The sequence below is a fragment of the Selaginella moellendorffii genome, unplaced genomic scaffold (genome assembly GCF_000143415.4).
Source record: "Selaginella moellendorffii unplaced genomic scaffold, v1.0 SELMOscaffold_110, whole genome shotgun sequence".
In the NCBI taxonomy this organism is placed as follows: Eukaryota; Viridiplantae; Streptophyta; class Lycopodiopsida; order Selaginellales; family Selaginellaceae; genus Selaginella; species Selaginella moellendorffii.
This window is the reverse complement of record NW_003314371.1, coordinates 452,931-468,749: the sequence shown is the minus strand read 5'-3', so window position 1 is coordinate 468,749 and position 15,819 is coordinate 452,931. Positions and strand designations below refer to the sequence as shown.

Here is a 15,819-nt window from a genome sequence, read left to right as displayed (position 1 = left end):
GTGGAGATTTTGAAAAGCGGTCTATTGGTTTTCTCTTTTTACAAGACGCTCTTTTGGCAAACATAATAATGTCTGGCATCTAGACTTCATGCATGTTGTGAGTGCGAGCGCTAGTGGTTTCGATATTCCGCCGAGCACTGGGACGAGATTTTTCGCCAGTTGGAGCACTTGAGCACGAGAACTTTAGGCGGCAAACTCTGCGTGCTTGAGCTTTCTCTTTCGTCGCAAAGAAACAGCGAGAGTGAGAGCGAAAGAGAAAACAAAAGCATGCCTGGAAGTTCTTCGTTGTCAACAGTGTCCACGATTTGGAGGGGCCGAAAAGGATCTGGAAAGGTAGAACTATTTGGCGCCTCTACTATCGCAGCTTCAATGGTCTCATCATCTCGTTGTCTTCGTGGTCCAAAATCTGCAAAGCCAGAACAGAAAAGCTTAGAACGACAAGATGTGTCAGTACGGACGAGAACGTGCGTACGGCAGCATGTAGTACGAACATAGGGGTGTTCTACCGTACTTGAGTACGGTAGAACCCGTTTCTAGGGTTCTTGGAAGAACTTACGTGACAGTGGTATGCGTAGCCCGGCTCCGCGGATGCGTCGAAAGGATATGGCCGCCCGTCGATGCCCGCGAATCGCACGAGGAACCTGGTGAGGTACCCGGGCTTCATCTTGTACACATTCTTCCACCCGGCCTCGTTGCGCGGCGGGCGCCTCCTCGGGCTGGATCGATCGATGAATCGCGCCGCGTTGCACGAGGCGTTCATCCGGTTCCCGTTGGCCAGTAGGCAGCGGCGGAGATCCTCGGCGCTGCTAAGCCGCGCCTCGTCGATCACCTGGAAGGCGGCGAGGTGGAGGTGGAGCGGGTGATTGTCCTCGGTGAGGTTGATCACGCTCCACAGCTCGGTGCTGCCGCATCGCGGCGTCTCCGTGGCGGGGGCGTCGAAGGGCAGCGCGTTGATCCACAGGTGCGTCGGCTCGTCGGAGGAGCTCACGAATTCGTAGAGGTTGATCTGGCGGGCGCTGGAGGATTGCTCGATCGCCAGGCGCTGGATGGGAACCAGGAAGCGCGGGATTGTGCTGGGATCCAGCTGCTGCGACGATCTGGGCGCAACGAGGAATTTCATCACCACGCCATTGTTGGAATCGACCGCGTCGCCGCCAGGGAATGGGAACGCCGCCGTGTTCCTGAGCAGGACCTCGTCCCGTCGCGCCTGGGTGAAATCGATGATCACGTCCTGGATCTCCGAGGGCGCGATCGTGAGTCGCCTGGCGCGGATCGGGCGGGGGAGATAGAATGCGTCGGAGCCGATTTGCGTGAAGGTCAGCAGCGAGCCGGAATCGTCGTTGCTGGAGGATCCAGCGCTATGATCGGAGAGGCGGAGCTCGTAGAATCGAGCATTGCTGCTGTTGATGATCCGGAACCGGTACTTGCGCTTGGCGACGCGGAGGAAAGGCCAGGCCTTTCCATTCACCAGGATCACCGAGCCGAAATATTCTGGCTAGAACACCAAGAACACATCGATCAAGATCGCAACAACTTCTTCCAAGGACACCAAGAAATCCAGAGATTTCGTTCTTACTTGCCACTGCGGATGGATCTTGGGATTGTTGCCCTTGGAATTCATGTAGATCGATCCGTCCTTGTTGAAATCCCGGTCCGCGATGATCAAGACGCGATCGAAATCCTTGCCGCTGGGGAGATTCATCCGGCGCTCCAGCGCGGGGTCGCGGATCACGTACGCGCCCGAGAGCCCGGCGAGGATGTTCGCCCTGGTAAGCCCCATGGCGTGATCGTGATACCAGAGATTGGCGGCGCCCTGCGCATTGCGATAGAAGGAAGATTTCGCGCGCCATGCCGGGCCGCGATCCTTGAATCCGGGCGTGAACCAGGCGAGCGAGTGGCCATCGCTGGCGGGATCGTTCATCCCGCCATGGAGGTGGACGACGGTGGGGATTCCGCCGTGGCGCGGAATGGCCGTGGCGATGGTGAGATCCAACGGCAGGATGTGCTTCTTGGGGAGGTGATTCTCCCACGTAATCTCCACGGGGATGCCATTCCGGGCCTCGATCGTTGGCCCCGGAATGGTCGCCTCCTTGTGGCTCCGGCCGTATGCAAACACTGGCGTGGCAGGGAGATCGCGGTGGAATTTCTGGAAGCATCGAATTCACAGCACAGCACAGCATGGATGAGATCGATCGAAAGATCGAATGTATGGTCTCACCCATCTCGTTGGAAACATCCCGATTGTGAGATTGGCGGGCTTGATCATCGCGCCGGATTGCTCCTCCTGGAACGCGCACAGGACGGGGATTTGCGGGAGCTCGTCCACAAACTTTTCCAGTCCCGTTGCGTTGAGGCTCTGGCTGCTCGCGCGATTGCTTCCAAAGATCCCCAGCAGCAGCGCCAGTAGCAGGAGGATCAAATCCATTCGCCTCCTCCAAATTCTCCAATCCCCTGCAATTTCAGAGTAAAATCACTCTTCCTTCTCTCCGGCGGCCACGAGAACTGGATCGATGGATGATCAGTGGAAACACCCATGCGCGCATCTGGACCCTTGATATCGCGATCATCGACGGTGACGCGCACACACTCTTCTTCCAGTTTGTTTGTTGCGCCCGCGAAATCGCTGGGTTTTACTATTTGTTTACTCGTTTCAACTTTGACCATCAAATCCAGTAAAAAAAAAAATGGAAAGGAAGAAAAGGTCGTAAAAAAAGAGAACAGGTCGTGCGGTGAGCGTGGATCGAACACGCGACCTTCAGATCTTCAGTCTGACGCTCTCCCAACTGAGCTATCCCCGCAACGTTGAAGCTTTCCCTTCTTAAATCCTGTCTATTTAGACATTGTCGCCAACTTTACCACCTGACTCGCCACCTCCCATCTCGTTGGAGCTCTGAAGAATCGGCCGAGAAATCAGTCGTATACCCTGATATATCCGCTCACGCTTTGCCTACACACCGGGCACCTCGCGTTGGCGGCGTTCTGGCTGTGGCGGATTCGGCGAGCGCATCCCATGCAGCAGACGCGATGGCCGCACGTAATGAATGCCGCTCGCTTCCTCCGCAGCAAGCACACCACGCACAGTTGCCCGTCCGGGACCTCGGACCCCTCCTGCGTCGTCGCCGGCTCCTCGTCCTCCTCCATCACTTGCTCCTCGCGGCGCAGCTCCTCCTGGATTTGCCGCAACCTTCTCCACTCTTTCCATTTACACCAGTTCCTGTGGAGTGAGCGAGCGTTAGCTTCGCTGGAATGGAAGAGACACAAGAGGAGAGCTTACTTGAAGGCAGAATAGCCGATAACTCCCAGTGCCAGAGAGCTGATCACGATCCCAGTCCAGAAAAGAGCATGAGTGGCGCTGGTTAGTTCCACGATCAGTTCTTCCCTGCTAAACTCCGTCCTGGCTCAGGAGAAAAGCATTAGTGTCAAAAACGATTGAGGCGTACATACAAGAAGAAAGGCATCTGGTTGGAAGACTTAATAGCCGGGAGGCCTTGGGGATGTTTGCTCAGGAATCCTACAGCGGTTATCTCTCGGTTGAGTGGAAGGATTTTTTCCTCGTCGATGACACCAACCTGACAAAACAAACAAGAATCAAATCGTTTCGTGGTCAAAGGGAAAACGATATTTGTGCGTACTGGGTACCGTCGACCGAAGACTGCTTGAAGAAAAGTGGAGGACGATGTTTGAACTGGATGCAGCTGGTGAAACACCGTCACAAGCGGCAAAGGATGCTCCACATTTTCCATGTTGATGTGAACACAAGCACCATCGTATTGAGGATCACTGTCGAGTAGAACAAACGGGATCTAAAAGTCGCAAGAAAACATAAGAACTGAGAGACCATCAACAAAAGTTGGCGACTAACCTTCCTCCTGGAGAAGGCGACTTGCTCCTTGAGAGATCCCCAGCCTAAAAGGCCTCGCCATTCGGGTCCCCACCGAAAGAGTCCTCTCCACTCGTTGAAGAGATACTGCCAATGCTCACAAGATCAGAAAACTCTCTTTCTAAGTAGAAGAAAGAAATCGAGATGCTCACAGTTTGCGTTCTCTCCACAAAGACTGCCAAATCTGTTTGATTCCTCGCAAGCAGGACCTCCTCGCTGCTCGTCTTTGGCGGCAAAGCCACTCGGCCTCTCACGATTACCAGCGGCGGGGAAGAGTCCGACGATGGTTCTTTCTCACCGCTCTCGACCAAGCTCCGGAGATCGTGAATTTCTACCTGCGCCGTGCCTTCCACCTGCTTGAGCGCCCGGGTGTGGGAGCCAAATTTGAGCCAGGTCCGGAGCGCCAGCGCTGCCATACCTAGGCCGAGGACGATGCCGTCGCCCGCCATCGCCAGGCGAGTGAGCGCCGCGCAAATCTCCTCGTCATGCGATGCCATTTCTCGAAAATCCCTAAACCCTAGAAACAATTCGCAACACTTTTTCTTATTCAAATAAAGGTATTACATTAAACTCGTATAATTTTCAAGGGGAAGACGGCGTAGGGTCATCTGAAGTACCGGGCGTACTATACGAGGTAAAGGGATCGGGCATGGGCATGGGCATTGCCGGCATTGGCATATCCGGCATGGGCATATCCGGCATTGGCATATACGGCTCGGGTTCCTTTGGAGATGATTCGTCGCAACCTGATCATAGAAGAAGAAGAAAAAGACTATCAGTGACAAACTTCCAATAAATCTCTCGGGACCTGGCTTTGGTTCTGGTTGATCTTGTGGATTTGGCTTGGGCTTGGGCTTCGGTTTTGGCTTTGGATTCGCATCTGGTTTTGGCATTGGTTTCGGCTTGGGCGCCTCAGCTGCACAAATGAAATCATGGATTAGAGTCAGTAGCAGCAAAGATGTAGAAACTCCTGCCTGATTTTGGGGAGTCACTGTAATATCCTGCATTGCCAGCATACAACAGAGTTAGAGAAATCTACAAACTATACTTAGGATCATACCGCCGTCAGTTAGCAATTTGCGAGCAACTGCACAAGAGAACGAAAGGAATCAAAAGCCAAGATCAGTCGATCATATAATATTTGCAAGCAGTTTCTCGCAGAAATCTACCTGGCGTTGCAGTGTCTGCGAGCAAGATGATAAAAGAGTTACTACAACATGATATACCGATCGAAAGAGATTGAAGGGCATGGCACTAACCAGCATTGCGCTTCTTTTCTTCCGCAAGACCCGAGATCGCAATGCAAGACAAGACCAATGCTAGCAACACGATCTTCATCTTTCTGGGAAGATCCTACGCCTCTGGAATTCTCACTGAAAAGCCTCGCCTTATAAACACCGCTTGGGTGTCCCGGCATCACCTTCATGCTCGTCAGGGACAGCACACGATATCATAAAGCGGAAGGTCTGCCTAATTGCTTCGCCCATAACAGCGGTTGTATAGGAGGCAATTTAGAACCGGAAATGAAAATCCAACAAAAGCACCAACTTCCATACTGTAGTACTAGAACCCACAGAAGATTAGGGTAATAACTGCAGCTGGTGGGATTGATGAACGACTCACACTAAATATTTTGGAGAGATTGTCGAGATCTTTGTCTTTGTGGTGTGGTGGTCCCGATCTTGGGCTAGCTGAATCGCAGAATCTTGTGGAAAGGTGGAGCCGTGATCTGGGAAGGGAGAATGGAGGGGCGGCCTGGTTGTGAATGAGGAGATTTGTCTCGTCGCTCCCCCACTCCGCCACTGCCAGTAGAAACCAGGGATTCATCGACCAGCTATCGTCCACTAGGAGCGCGATCGAAGTCAGGCGCATTCATGACAGGATTAGGCAGGAGTTTGATCTTTCGGCGGACAAAGTACTGGCAGAACGCCTCGTTCTTGGTTATGGCAGGCACGGAAGCATCCAATGCGCTCGCAGAGTGTTTGATGGGATTAGAGAGCCCACCTCGATCTCGTACAACATCATGTTTAATGCCTATGCCCAGAACGGGTACCATGCTGACGCCGAGAGATTCTTTGAGACGATGCCGGTGCGTGATGCCGTCGGCTGGACGATTATGCTGTCCATGTCGTCTAAGGCGGGTGATGTTGAGAAGGCTAAGAAGATCTTCTATAGAATGCCTCACAGAAGCGTGATTCCATGGAACAGCCTTATCTCAGCACATACCCAAGCCGGGCATTTTGCCACTGCGAAGAAACTCTTTGATCTGATGCCCGAGCGGACACTCGTGTCGTGGAACGCTGTTCTTCACGTTCTTGCGCAGTGCAAGACCACGCAGGTGGCGAAGAAAACGTTTGATTCCATGCCCGAGAGAAACATCGTATCGTGGAGCACGCTTGTGCTGGTATTTGCCGAGTCTGGAGATCTGGACGAGGCAACGGCGTTGTTTGATCGAATGCCGGAGAGAAACAGCGTGTCTTGGACGACCATTATCGATGCATTTGGAGAGAGCGAGTGTGTTGCCGAAGCCGAGGGGACTTTCCATAGCATGCCTCAGAAGGACGTGGTCGGATGGAACGCTCTGCTCACGGCGTATGCCCAAAACGGGCACCTCCACAAGATCAAGCTCTTGTTCGAGAAAATCCCGTGCCGCAGCGTCGTGACGCTCACGGCCATGTTTCAGGCCTTCTCGAACAGCGGCAACATCGACGAGGCGACACACGTCTTCGAGTCCATGCCCGAGAAGAATGTGGTGGCGTGGAACACAATGGTGGCGGCTTATGGCGAGAACGGGCATCTGGATCGAGCAAAAGTCACATTTGAGAGCATCCGAGAGAGGACCGTCGTGTCTTGGACGGCGCTTCTCTCCGCCTACAGCCAAAACACGAGCGTGGAGGAGGTGAGAGCCATCTTCGAGCTCATGCCGCAACACAGCATCATCTCCTGGAACACGTTGATCACGACTTACTGCCAAGGCGCCGGGGGCAGCGAGATTCATCTCCGAGAGGCCGAGATCTTGTTCGCTACAATGCCGTGTTGCAACGAGATAACGTGGAACTCGATCATGGTGGCTTACGTCCAGTCCGGCAAGATTCAAGAGGCTCAGCTCGTCTTCGACCGGATTCCAAAGTGGACCGTCATATCGTGGAACGTTTTGATGGTCGGCCTGGCCCAGAAAGGCGAGCTCGATCGAGCAAAGAGACTTTTCGACGCCACCCCGAGGCCAAACGTCGTCTCTCGCAACGCGATGATCGCAGCGTATGCCCAAAACGGGCATGTCATCGAGGCCAAGGAGCTCTTCGACGGCATGAACGAGCGAGAGAGGAATGTGGTGACTTGGAACGCGATGGTGGCGGGCTATGCGCAAAACGACCAGCTCGAGCGAGCGAGCGGGCTCTTTTGTGAGATGCCCGTGAGGAACAGAATCTCGTGGAACTGCCTCCTCGCGGCATTTGCTCACAGCGGCAGCGAGAAGATCCGGCAGGCCGAGCTCGCGTTCCAGCGGATGCCACAGTGGGACTCGGTGTCGTGGAACGCGCTAGCGGTCGCTTACGTCCAGGCCGGATTGATGGAGAAGGCGAGCATCACCTTCGAGCTCATGCCTCGGAAGGATCTGGTGTCGTGGAACTTGCTCCTGGGAGCGTATGCCCAGAACGGGTATATCACCGAAACGATCGCGCTCTTTCGAGCTTTGCAAGGTGACGGTGTGAGAGCAGATGAATCCCTCCTCACCAGCGTGCTCGCAGCGTACAGTCGCGCCGGGCTGCTCGAGCAGGGCCTCGGTTGCTTTAGATCCATCTCCTCCGACTACGAGCTGGCTCCCAGGATCGAGCACTACTGCTGCATGATCGATCTCCTGGCCCGAGCAGGGGAGCTCGCCAAGGCCGAGGAGCTCATCCAGACGATGCCGTTTTCGCCCCATGGGATCGCGTGGGGGACGATCCTTGGAGCTTGCATGACTCACAGGAATCTTGACTTGGGAGAGAAGGCCATGGCGGCAGCTGAGAACTCGTCCTTCTCGTACGTTGGTCTCGTCAATCTTTTGCGTGAGGAAGGTGGTCGACCGGTTCTTTCGGAAGAACACCCATGATCGATCAAAAGAATGCTCGATCGTTCTCGATCTTCCAGTGCTGTCGAAGTAGAAGCCTTGGATGGTCTAATCCGATCGTGCACCACGCTCGCCCAGGTGAAGAGCATCCATGCTCGGATCGATCCGGAGCTCCTGCGCGCCAGGATCTACCTCTCCAACGTTCTCATCCTTGTCTACGGCAAGTTTAAGAGTCCCAGCAGCGCAAGAGCGGTCTTCGATGGCATCCTCGACCACAAGAGAAATTCCTACTCGTGGTCTCTTCTCCTCTCCGCCTACACTCACAGCGGCGAAATTCGTGAAGCAAAGGCTCTGTTCGATCGAATGCCCGCGTGGGACTTGGTTGTTTGGAACTCTCTCTTGGGAGCGTATGCCCACTCGGGGTATGTCCTCCAAGCAAAGCTCCTGTTTGACGAGATCCCAGAGTGGAACGTGATCTCGTGGACAGCCCTCTTGACAAGCTACATCAACAGCAATGACTTCGATTCGGCTACCCGAGTGTTTTCCAGCATGGAAGAAAGGAACCTTGTGACTTGGAACGCTCTTCTATCCGGATATGCCCAAACCGGGCATATTTTGCAAACCAAACGAGTCTTTGATTGCATGGCGGAGTGGAGCTTGGTCTCATGGACCGCAATCTTATCGGCATTTTCACAAAGTGGAGACATCGAATCGGCAAAAAAGGTCTTCACATCGATGCCGGAGCTGGATTCAGTCTCCTGGAACGTGATGCTAGCAGTATTTGCCCGAGATGGGCAATTGGACCAAGCAAAGAGGCTGTTTGATCTAGTGCCGCAACCAAACTTGGTGTCCTGGAACTCAATGCTGGCTGCTTACACCCTGTCCGGGAAGATCGACGACGCAAAGCTCTTTTTCGATGGGATGCCTGAACGAGACATCATCTCCTGGAACACGATGCTGGATTCGTATGCCCAAAAGGGGCATTGCCGGCTCGAGGAGGCCAAGAGCCTGTTTGATCAAATGCCCGAGCGCAACACCGGGAGCTGGACGTCGCTGCTCACGGCCTACGCTCAAACCGGCCACGTCCAAGAGATGGAAACTTTCTTCTCTCGGATCCCAGGCAAGGACGTAGTGTCGTGGACCGTGACGCTCGCGGCCTACGCTCAAAACAAGCTCGCGGGGAAGGCGAGAGCTGTCTTCCACGCCATGCCCGTCAGGAACTCGGTCTCGTGGAACGCCATGGTCTCGGCCTACACGAGCAAGGGGCTCGTCCGCCACGCCGAGAAGCTGCTGGAAGGAATGCCCGAGAGGGATGGAGTGGCGGCGAATTCCCTGCTCGCGGCCTACGCCGTCAAGGGCGAATTTGAGGCGTGCTTGGAGCTGCTGCGGGAGATGGATGCTGGAGGCGGGCGCAAGCCCGACGAGGCCGCTTTCGTGTGCGTTCTCGCGGCATGTAGTCGCATTGGAGCTCTCGCCGCTGGCTGGAGATGCTTCTACTCGATGGTGGCGGACTATGGAGTGGAGCCGAGCAAGCTAGCGTTTAGCTGCATGGTGGATTTGCTGGCGCGAGCCGGGCACACGAGAGAGGCCAAGGAGCTTGTCGCGGAGATGCCATTCCCGCCGGACGCCATCGACTGGAGGTGCTTGCTTGCTGCGAGCAGCACTCAAAAGGATCACACCATCGCTGCCAAAGCTGCAAAGTCGGCACTTAGGCTATCTCCAGTGAGCACCTCGTCCTACTTGATCCTAGCGAACACTTGTCAGGGGAGCAAGGAGCGCTCAAGATTGTATTTAATGTGAACACCCTCAGTCAACCCCTTGGGGCAGAAGACCCTAGAAAACACTGCGAAATCCGAAAAAACTGTGACTTCCTCGTTGATCGCCAGCTATAACATACTTTCTATCATCACAATATATGTAAAAGATTGCCAAGATTATTATATGGGAAGCTCGATTAATGTATTCTAAATATTTATTTTAAGAAATTATATTATAAGATATTCCATAGTTATTATATTATTAAAATATAAATTTTTTAGTTTAGAACAAATTATATTGTCATTTTTAGGCTATTATATATGTCTTCATAAGAAAATTCTCATTTGAAAATTATTAAAATTTTAGTTTATAATATTTTCTAGTCATGATACTATTGTAATAATAATATTTTAGATAATATTAACAATAGGAAATAGAATATTACTTTTCTAAAAGTAACACTTAAAAAAAATTATTGTAATAATATTCATTTATCAAGTGAAAATTTTTAATTCACTTATTTGAGCAAAATAATATAGGAGAAATATGATTATCTACTTTAATTACAAAACCGCAAAGTCGGCACATTGGGTAGCACCTCGTCCTACTTGATCCCCAAGCAAACAGGACTATGGAAGAAGAGTGAGAGTTTCTTGTTCGATATTTACACTCAGCAGCAGCTTATTAGCAGCAAAACAGTTTAGTTTGGCTCGAATCGGAGCGCGACTACGATCAGTCCTAAATGAATCACGATCGCAAAAGAGGAGGCCACGGCTGGCTCCACAAGTCGTTGGTTTTACGTTCCATCCAATACTCGTCGCACGAGTGTGTTGGATCCAGCGTCTCGACAGCCTGAAAGAGAGAGTTTCCTCTCCAAGTCAAGGAAAAGGAAAGTAGCGCGAGAGAGTGTACCTTGACGACGCTGGGCACCGTGAATCCAAACATCTCCAGGCCTTTGAGGCTCTCTGGAGGCCTCAAAGGCGGTAAGTTTGCCTTGCCACTCTCGCGCAGTTGTTTGATCCTGGAGTTGACTTTCTCTTGCACAGATTGCCAGCAAAAGTCGATGCTGGAGCACACGATCTTCTCGTGAGGCCGGCCCTCCATAGACACCTTTAAGAACACAGTATAAGAAAACCATGCCTTCCAAGAAGAAAAGCTCCGCAAAGTACCTTAAACAATGGCTTCCCGTCTACACAATCCAAGATCTCGGATATATAGTAGCATGCTTGAGGAAGATCCAGGTAGTCGTAAAACTGGACTCGCGTTCTAAATCCTACAAGCACAGACACACACAAACTGTGAGAAGAAAGTACGAAAAGAGAAACGAATGAAAGCTTTACCTGCTGGAAGAATGGCATGCTTGGTGTGCCAGCCCGGCTTGAGCACAAGCCTTCCAGTTCGCACAAGCTCGATGTTGGGTGAGAAAGCCTTGCTGGGACGAATAACTCTAGCAACTCGAGGCCCGCCACCGCTTCGCGGCTCCACCACCATCAAGCCTTTGCCTGGTGCCGGATTGAGTACCTCGCCGCAGGCCGCCTCCCAGCTTCTACTACTCTCTAAACCGCTGCTGGGATCCACGAGCTGCCTGTTGAGCTCGGGCCGGGGTCCATGTATCTTAAACTTGAGAGGTGGCAGCGGTCGACCTTCCAGTTCTCGCAAGAACTCTTCCAGCTCTGACAGCTCGTGGCGGTACAGGATGAGTTTCTTCTCCGGAGTACACGAGCAGAAGCTCTTGACGTGGTCCAGGCACGAGTAGAGGTCTGGCGAGCACTGGCACGCCGCCGCGGAGAGGTGTAAGTCGTAGGAGCAAACGCAGCACTCCCTCTCGGCCGAGGAGTCGAAGTTCACGTCCATGGTTTGTGCTCTCAGATCATTCACAGCAGCTCGTCTTGAGGATTCCAGGTTGAGGCGAGCCTGGAGTAGCGAGTGGAATCGTCAAGAACACGAACAAAAGAAAGAAACGAGTTCTTCTGTGCTTACTTTCAGAGCAGACGCGAGGATTTGCCTGTGAGTGACGGAAGCTGAGACCTCTGCGAGCTCTTGCTTGACTGATGCCAGGAGCAGCTTGTCGTGCGAGATGGAGGTCTTTCGGTGCTGCTCCTTGTAAGTTTCCACGGCCGACTGGCCGTGCGGAAGCCAGTTAACTGGAGCAACGTTGACAGCCTCCGCGCAGTTGAATCCACAGTTGAAGCCGGCATGGTACGCTCTCGGGAAAGTGATCACAAACTCGCCACTGTTTTGGACGACTTTGTAAACCGGGACTCCCTCCTCTGCGAGGATGGATGGCGAAAGTTGTGTCACCTGGTCGTGAGAGAAGAAGGAAGCCAAGAACCAAGCCGTTAGATCCAAGATCAAGGTGTGAAAAAACTTACCAGCTTATGTAACAAGTCTGGCTGCTCCTTGAAGAGTGCTGGCAAGCACTTCTTCATGGCTGCCTCTAGCTTGCTAGCCGCAAAGCCGGGGACTCCATACCAGATTTTCGGAGAGCCCCAGTGCATGTAGTTCACCGAGTATAAGTGATGATCCTCTACATGCTGAAAAAAAAAAGTAAACAGCGTTTGTCTTCTCGTTTCTCTAGTTCCTTGTTCCTTGATGCAAGCTAACTTACCCAGCAAAAGGAGGAGAAACACATCCCAACGTACAGCCATGGCACGACGACTCCCGAGATTTCGTCGGCTTCAAACTCGAGCACTGATCCTTTCAGTCGTGCTATGTTGTTAAGGTTCCAGCCGGACGTCTCGTAAGGAGTGGCTTGCTTGTTTGCCACCGTGGCCAATTTCGGGAACCCGCTCTTGAAAACATTGGTTTCAATGTCCGCTCCATACAACACCTGGAAATCAGGTGTTAGACAAAGGTGGTAACACAAACGAAGAAGTCTTGCCTCTATTTGCTCGCTTGGCCTCTCGACGATTCGCCAAAACTCCCGCTCGATCTGCTCGACGGAAGGATCGAGCCTCGACGTGTCGTCTTCCTCTCCGGCTTGAAAGTACTTCTCCTTGAGCTCGTCGGCGTAAGCCTCAAACTCCTTGATCGTGAAAGACGGCCCAGGCTCGAAGCCGAAAAACTCTTGCTGCTGGGCCGCTTGCGGTGTGAACGTAAGAATCTTGGAGACTTTCGGCCGGCTCTTCTTCCCGTGACTCGAAGTCGTCGGCTCGCGGACTTGGAGCTTGTGGATCTTTTGGACCCGGGTCGAGAAACGAACGGTTTCTCCGACGTTATCCTTGAGCGAGCATGGCGGCCGCCACGACTTTGGAGGCACCACGCGGCAGATACCGTAAGGCTCTACGAGGGGCCGTATCTTCTCGATGTATTTCAGAGTGTCTTGGAACTCCTGCGCTAAAACGTATAAGCGAAACGAAACGGAAAGAAAGCAAAGAAGAAGTTACCTCTTCTGTAGGAAAGAAGACAGGCGCGGGATCAAGATTTGGAGCTCGGCCAGCTTCACCTCGATACTTGGTCATGATCTACACAAGAAAAAATAAAAAGAAAAAAGAAAAAACGAGAGGAGAGAACTTAATGACTTGACAGATCACTAGAAAGTCAACAGGGAAACTTACGAGCTGGAAACCATTGGAGCCTGCACGACCTTGGATGACACCGAGCGGCAGTTCGTCGTCACAGATCTGGCCACCAGCACAGTACCGAAAACTTTAGAAAAAGAAAAGCACAGAAAAACTTGCTCGCACCTTTTCTTGACTTAATCCTTCGGTTTCGCTATCCGAGTCGTGGTAATCGATCCATGCTTTCCTCCGCAAGTTTTTCTCCGTGCTGGTGGTCACGGCTTTCGGTTCCTCCTCCTCGTCCTCGCTGCCGCTCGAGTAGCAAAACTGCTGCATCCGTCTCTTTCTTTTCTGCGGTCCTGCCGGCCGAGGCTCCTCGTCACACGGAGCAGCGGCCCTTTTCACAACGATGCGTGGTCTCTTTCTCATCACTTCCACCACTTCTTCCTCTTGTTCTTCTTCTCCCTCTTCTTCCAGATCTATAACTACGCCTGTAACAGGAGAAGAAAAGGTTGGAAAAAAAAAACTGCTCGGGCAAAAAAAATACAAGGCCCCCTTTTAACAACTTACAAGGAGGAGTTTTAGGATCCATGGCGACTTGGCTTCACACCGCTCTCTGCCATAGGCCAAAAAAAAAAAACCAAGAACCAAGCGAAGTTAGAAACGAGACCATCTTCTAGATCCACAACAAGAGAAAAAACTTACACGAAAACCTTAGCTTCCTCCGCCTCTTTCTCATCATCAAGGGGCAGCACGACTAACCATGTCACTGACCCCCAAAGGAGCAAAAAAAGAGGAGCTCTCCCCAAATCTCTTACTTTTTGTTTGTGTTGGTGGTACCCTTGGTAGATCCCAGACAGGAACTCTCGCGGTGTCCCAGTGACTGGTAGTGCTAAAGTAGTAACACGAAGTGGTGCCTACCTACGAGAGAGCTCTCCCAGGGATCTCTCTCTCGTTTCCTTCGCCTTGGGCTTGGCGGCCCTTTGACTCCACCACCACCACGCGTCGTGGAGATCGTAACTCCAGTACCACTTTGCGATTGATTGAAACACACAGGGGGGGTTTCCAAGTTTCTCTTTCTTTTTACTCCTTCCTTTTCTTGACGAGTTCTTTTTTAGTGGATTTTTGCAAGACCACGCCTCTCTCTCCCTCTCTCTTGATTGAGCGATCAAAGCCCACCAGGAGAAAAAAAAAAAAAAACCAAAGTCTATCTATCCAACCCAACCTCCCCCATTCAACAACACACGCTTTTCGGTTGCGGACTCCACTAACACAGCGGTTAAGTTAGCCGCCAGTGGCGTTGGGAGGGCTGTTACGTTATGTTATGTTAGTTAGCGAGGTTTGCCACCAAAGCTACCGCGTTGGAACAACGGGAATGCCGTGAAGGAACAGCTTTGTGTATTCCAAGCGTTTTCTACTTTTACAAAAAGACGCGCTACGCTAAATCTGGGGGCTAGCCGCCAAAACTGGCGGCAGGGACGGCACGGTATATCCCCCGCGCTATCCCCCAGAGAATCGCAGCCGCCGGCCGTGCGACCGAATCCACGGCCACCGTGCCACTTTAGGTCAGAATATTCGAAATCCTTTCTTCCCTTTCGTCACCAACACAAGCGAAAGCTATGGATTCCAACTCTCTCCCTCTCCTCTATCTCTCACCTCCTCGTGAAGAAAACCGCCTGGATCGCGGGCGCGCTTAAGATTGCTGCTCCTTCCACAGGAAGGCACCGATGGCGTACTGGCGCTTGTCCTCAACGCCACCCATGTCGTGCGCGGGCAGCCCATACTCCTCGAGCAGCCGATCGATCTGCCACTCGGGCATGGTGGCGTACTGCTGCCGGGTGAAGCGCGGGTAGTGGACGGGCATCTGGAACTCGAATGGCACGCCCGGATTCTTCACCACCGCCGAGTAGGGGCAGCGCGTCAGCCCCTCCACGTCCCCCGCGGACCACATCCGCCGGATGGGCGGCGCCGCTGGTGGCTGCTGCTGCTGCTGCTGCTGCTGCTGGCTCTTGGACGACGACGATCCAACCAGCTCCGATATGAGATTGCTGAGGCTGAATGTGCGCGGGGGCCGCCCGCCGCTGCGAATGGGCGATTCATTCTCGCCGCTGCCGCTGCCGCCGCCCATAACCGATGGCATCCTCCCTCGCTCTCGATCGACCCCGACTCGAGCTCCCGTGCCCTAACTTCTTAAATAATACCTAACAATGGCCCGCCTTCTTACACGTGGCGGTTCTATAACCGTCCCTTCACGGCATCCACAGAGGATATCCTCTAGCTGCCCTAAACTGCTTCTTTTTAGTTTAACATAAAACATACTTAACTAAATAATTTTAACACCACCAAGCTTCCGGAGTTATTATGGTCAATCTTGACTATTCAACCATAAGTCTTTCCTTCTAAAACGTCGTGAATCAATCTCTTGAGATACCGAAGAAGCTCAAGCTGGGATGTGGGCTTAATGCTAGAGTCGCACATGGAGTTCCCATTAAAAGATGAACCCCTTTATCGCTACACAAAGTGCATGTTTAAGATGTGGCATGCCCACAAACTGCAGCAGCTTTGAAGCGCTGCGAGGCTTCACAGCCGTCCTCCGGGGGAGAGATTCTATAAGCGCCTCAATTTGCTAGCCA

General features: G+C 52.6%; 7 protein-coding genes and 1 non-coding gene across 9 annotated transcripts; 2 read left to right on the top strand and 6 right to left on the bottom strand.

Annotated features, from left to right (window-relative positions):
• Positions 1 to 5: 5 nt before the first annotated feature.
• Positions 6 to 2,771, bottom strand: LOC9662756 (multicopper oxidase LPR1). The gene is made up of 4 exons (XM_002990591.2): positions 2,219 to 2,771; positions 1,577 to 2,146; positions 557 to 1,495; positions 6 to 406 (listed from the first exon to the last, which is right to left on the bottom strand). Exons 1-4 carry the CDS (start codon positions 2,423 to 2,425, stop codon positions 356 to 358), a joined length of 1,767 nt encoding a protein of 588 aa, XP_002990637.1. The 5' UTR covers positions 2,426 to 2,771; the 3' UTR covers positions 6 to 355.
• TRNAF-GAA lies at positions 2,726 to 2,798 on the bottom strand. Its single transcript has one exon. It is a non-coding gene; the product is annotated as a tRNA-Phe (tRNA).
• Positions 2,799 to 4,402, bottom strand: LOC9662755 (E3 ubiquitin-protein ligase SPL2). The gene is made up of 6 exons (XM_002990590.2): positions 4,033 to 4,402; positions 3,863 to 3,967; positions 3,633 to 3,803; positions 3,445 to 3,569; positions 3,275 to 3,394; positions 2,799 to 3,214 (listed from the first exon to the last, which is right to left on the bottom strand). The coding sequence occupies exons 1-6, from the start codon at positions 4,375 to 4,377 to the stop codon at positions 2,911 to 2,913; spliced, it is 1,170 nt and encodes a 389-aa protein (XP_002990636.1). The 5' UTR covers positions 4,378 to 4,402; the 3' UTR covers positions 2,799 to 2,910.
• Positions 4,403 to 4,407: 5 nt separating this feature from the next.
• LOC112342521 (protein TsetseEP-like) lies at positions 4,408 to 5,261 on the bottom strand. Its single transcript, XM_024664493.1, has 6 exons — positions 5,140 to 5,261; positions 5,050 to 5,064; positions 4,941 to 4,967; positions 4,855 to 4,881; positions 4,689 to 4,796; positions 4,408 to 4,626 (listed from the first exon to the last, which is right to left on the bottom strand). The coding sequence occupies exons 1-6, from the start codon at positions 5,216 to 5,218 to the stop codon at positions 4,463 to 4,465; spliced, it is 420 nt and encodes a 139-aa protein (XP_024520261.1). The 5' UTR covers positions 5,219 to 5,261; the 3' UTR covers positions 4,408 to 4,462.
• A 384-nt stretch (positions 5,262 to 5,645) lies between these two features.
• Positions 5,646 to 7,970, top strand: LOC112342501 (pentatricopeptide repeat-containing protein At4g02750-like). The gene has a single exon (XM_024664424.1). The coding sequence runs from the start codon at positions 5,646 to 5,648 to the stop codon at positions 7,968 to 7,970; it is 2,325 nt and encodes a 774-aa protein (XP_024520192.1).
• Positions 7,971 to 7,982: 12 nt separating this feature from the next.
• Positions 7,983 to 9,728, top strand: LOC112342500 (pentatricopeptide repeat-containing protein At4g02750-like). Its single transcript, XM_024664423.1, has one exon. It carries the CDS (start codon positions 7,983 to 7,985, stop codon positions 9,726 to 9,728), a length of 1,746 nt encoding a protein of 581 aa, XP_024520191.1.
• A 496-nt stretch (positions 9,729 to 10,224) lies between these two features.
• LOC9662754 (putative lysine-specific demethylase JMJ16) lies at positions 10,225 to 14,436 on the bottom strand. 2 transcript variants are annotated; one of them, XM_024664489.1, is made up of 13 exons: positions 13,892 to 14,436; positions 13,757 to 13,802; positions 13,373 to 13,677; positions 13,244 to 13,309; positions 13,073 to 13,150; positions 12,568 to 13,017; positions 12,295 to 12,516; positions 12,059 to 12,220; positions 11,667 to 11,987; positions 11,027 to 11,600; positions 10,856 to 10,959; positions 10,599 to 10,796; positions 10,225 to 10,538 (listed from the first exon to the last, which is right to left on the bottom strand). In XM_024664489.1, exons 2-13 carry the CDS (start codon positions 13,776 to 13,778, stop codon positions 10,434 to 10,436), a joined length of 2,607 nt encoding a protein of 868 aa, XP_024520257.1. In that variant the 5' UTR covers positions 13,779 to 13,802; positions 13,892 to 14,436; the 3' UTR covers positions 10,225 to 10,433. The 2 variants fall into 2 exon arrangements, with proteins under 2 accessions (XP_024520257.1, XP_024520256.1); XM_024664488.1 differs by having other exon boundaries at positions 12,295 to 13,017.
• A 126-nt stretch (positions 14,437 to 14,562) lies between these two features.
• LOC9662753 lies at positions 14,563 to 15,360 on the bottom strand. The gene has a single exon (XM_002990588.2). The coding sequence runs from the start codon at positions 15,324 to 15,326 to the stop codon at positions 14,880 to 14,882; it is 447 nt and encodes a 148-aa protein (XP_002990634.1). The 5' UTR covers positions 15,327 to 15,360; the 3' UTR covers positions 14,563 to 14,879.
• Between the last annotated feature and the right edge of the window lie 459 nt (positions 15,361 to 15,819).

Excerpts from the sequence above, each read along its gene's own strand:
- LOC9662756 (XM_002990591.2), bottom strand. The coding sequence starts at position 2,425 with ATGGATTTGATCCTCCTGCTACTGGCGCTGCTGCTGGGGATCTTTGGA. Across the intron at positions 1,496-1,576 it reads AGATCCATCCGCAGTGGCAA|CCAGAATATTTCGGCTCGGT; the intron begins GTAAGAACGAAA and ends TTGGTGTTCTAG. Across the intron at positions 407-556 it reads GCTACGCATACCACTGTCAC|ATTTTGGACCACGAAGACAA; the intron begins GTAAGTTCTTCC and ends CTGGCTTTGCAG.
- LOC9662755 (XM_002990590.2), bottom strand. The coding sequence starts at position 4,377 with ATGGCATCGCATGACGAGGAGATTTGCGCGGCGCTCACTCGCCTGGCG. Across the intron at positions 3,968-4,032 it reads TTGTGGAGAGAACGCAAACT|TATCTCTTCAACGAGTGGAG; the intron begins GTGAGCATCTCG and ends GAGCATTGGCAG. Across the intron at positions 3,395-3,444 it reads AACCAGATGCCTTTCTTCTT|GACGGAGTTTAGCAGGGAAG; the intron begins GTATGTACGCCT and ends CTCCTGAGCCAG.
- LOC112342521 (XM_024664493.1), bottom strand. The coding sequence starts at position 5,218 with ATGAAGATCGTGTTGCTAGCATTGGTCTTGTCTTGCATTGCGATCTCG. Across the intron at positions 4,797-4,854 it reads CAGTGACTCCCCAAAATCAG|CTGAGGCGCCCAAGCCGAAA; the intron begins GCAGGAGTTTCT and ends TCATTTGTGCAG. Across the intron at positions 4,627-4,688 it reads TCAACCAGAACCAAAGCCAG|GTTGCGACGAATCATCTCCA; the intron begins GTCCCGAGAGAT and ends TTCTATGATCAG.
- LOC112342501 (XM_024664424.1), top strand. The coding sequence starts at position 5,646 with ATGAGGAGATTTGTCTCGTCGCTCCCCCACTCCGCCACTGCCAGTAGA.
- LOC112342500 (XM_024664423.1), top strand. The coding sequence starts at position 7,983 with ATGCTCGATCGTTCTCGATCTTCCAGTGCTGTCGAAGTAGAAGCCTTG.
- LOC9662754 (XM_024664488.1), bottom strand. The coding sequence starts at position 13,778 with ATGGATCCTAAAACTCCTCCTT. Across the intron at positions 13,310-13,372 it reads AAGGATTAAGTCAAGAAAAG|ATCTGTGACGACGAACTGCC; the intron begins GTGCGAGCAAGT and ends GCTGGTGGCCAG. Across the intron at positions 11,988-12,058 it reads CAGACTTGTTACATAAGCTG|GTGACACAACTTTCGCCATC; the intron begins GTAAGTTTTTTC and ends TCTCACGACCAG.
- LOC9662753 (XM_002990588.2), bottom strand. The coding sequence starts at position 15,326 with ATGCCATCGGTTATGGGCGGCGGCAGCGGCAGCGGCGAGAATGAATCG.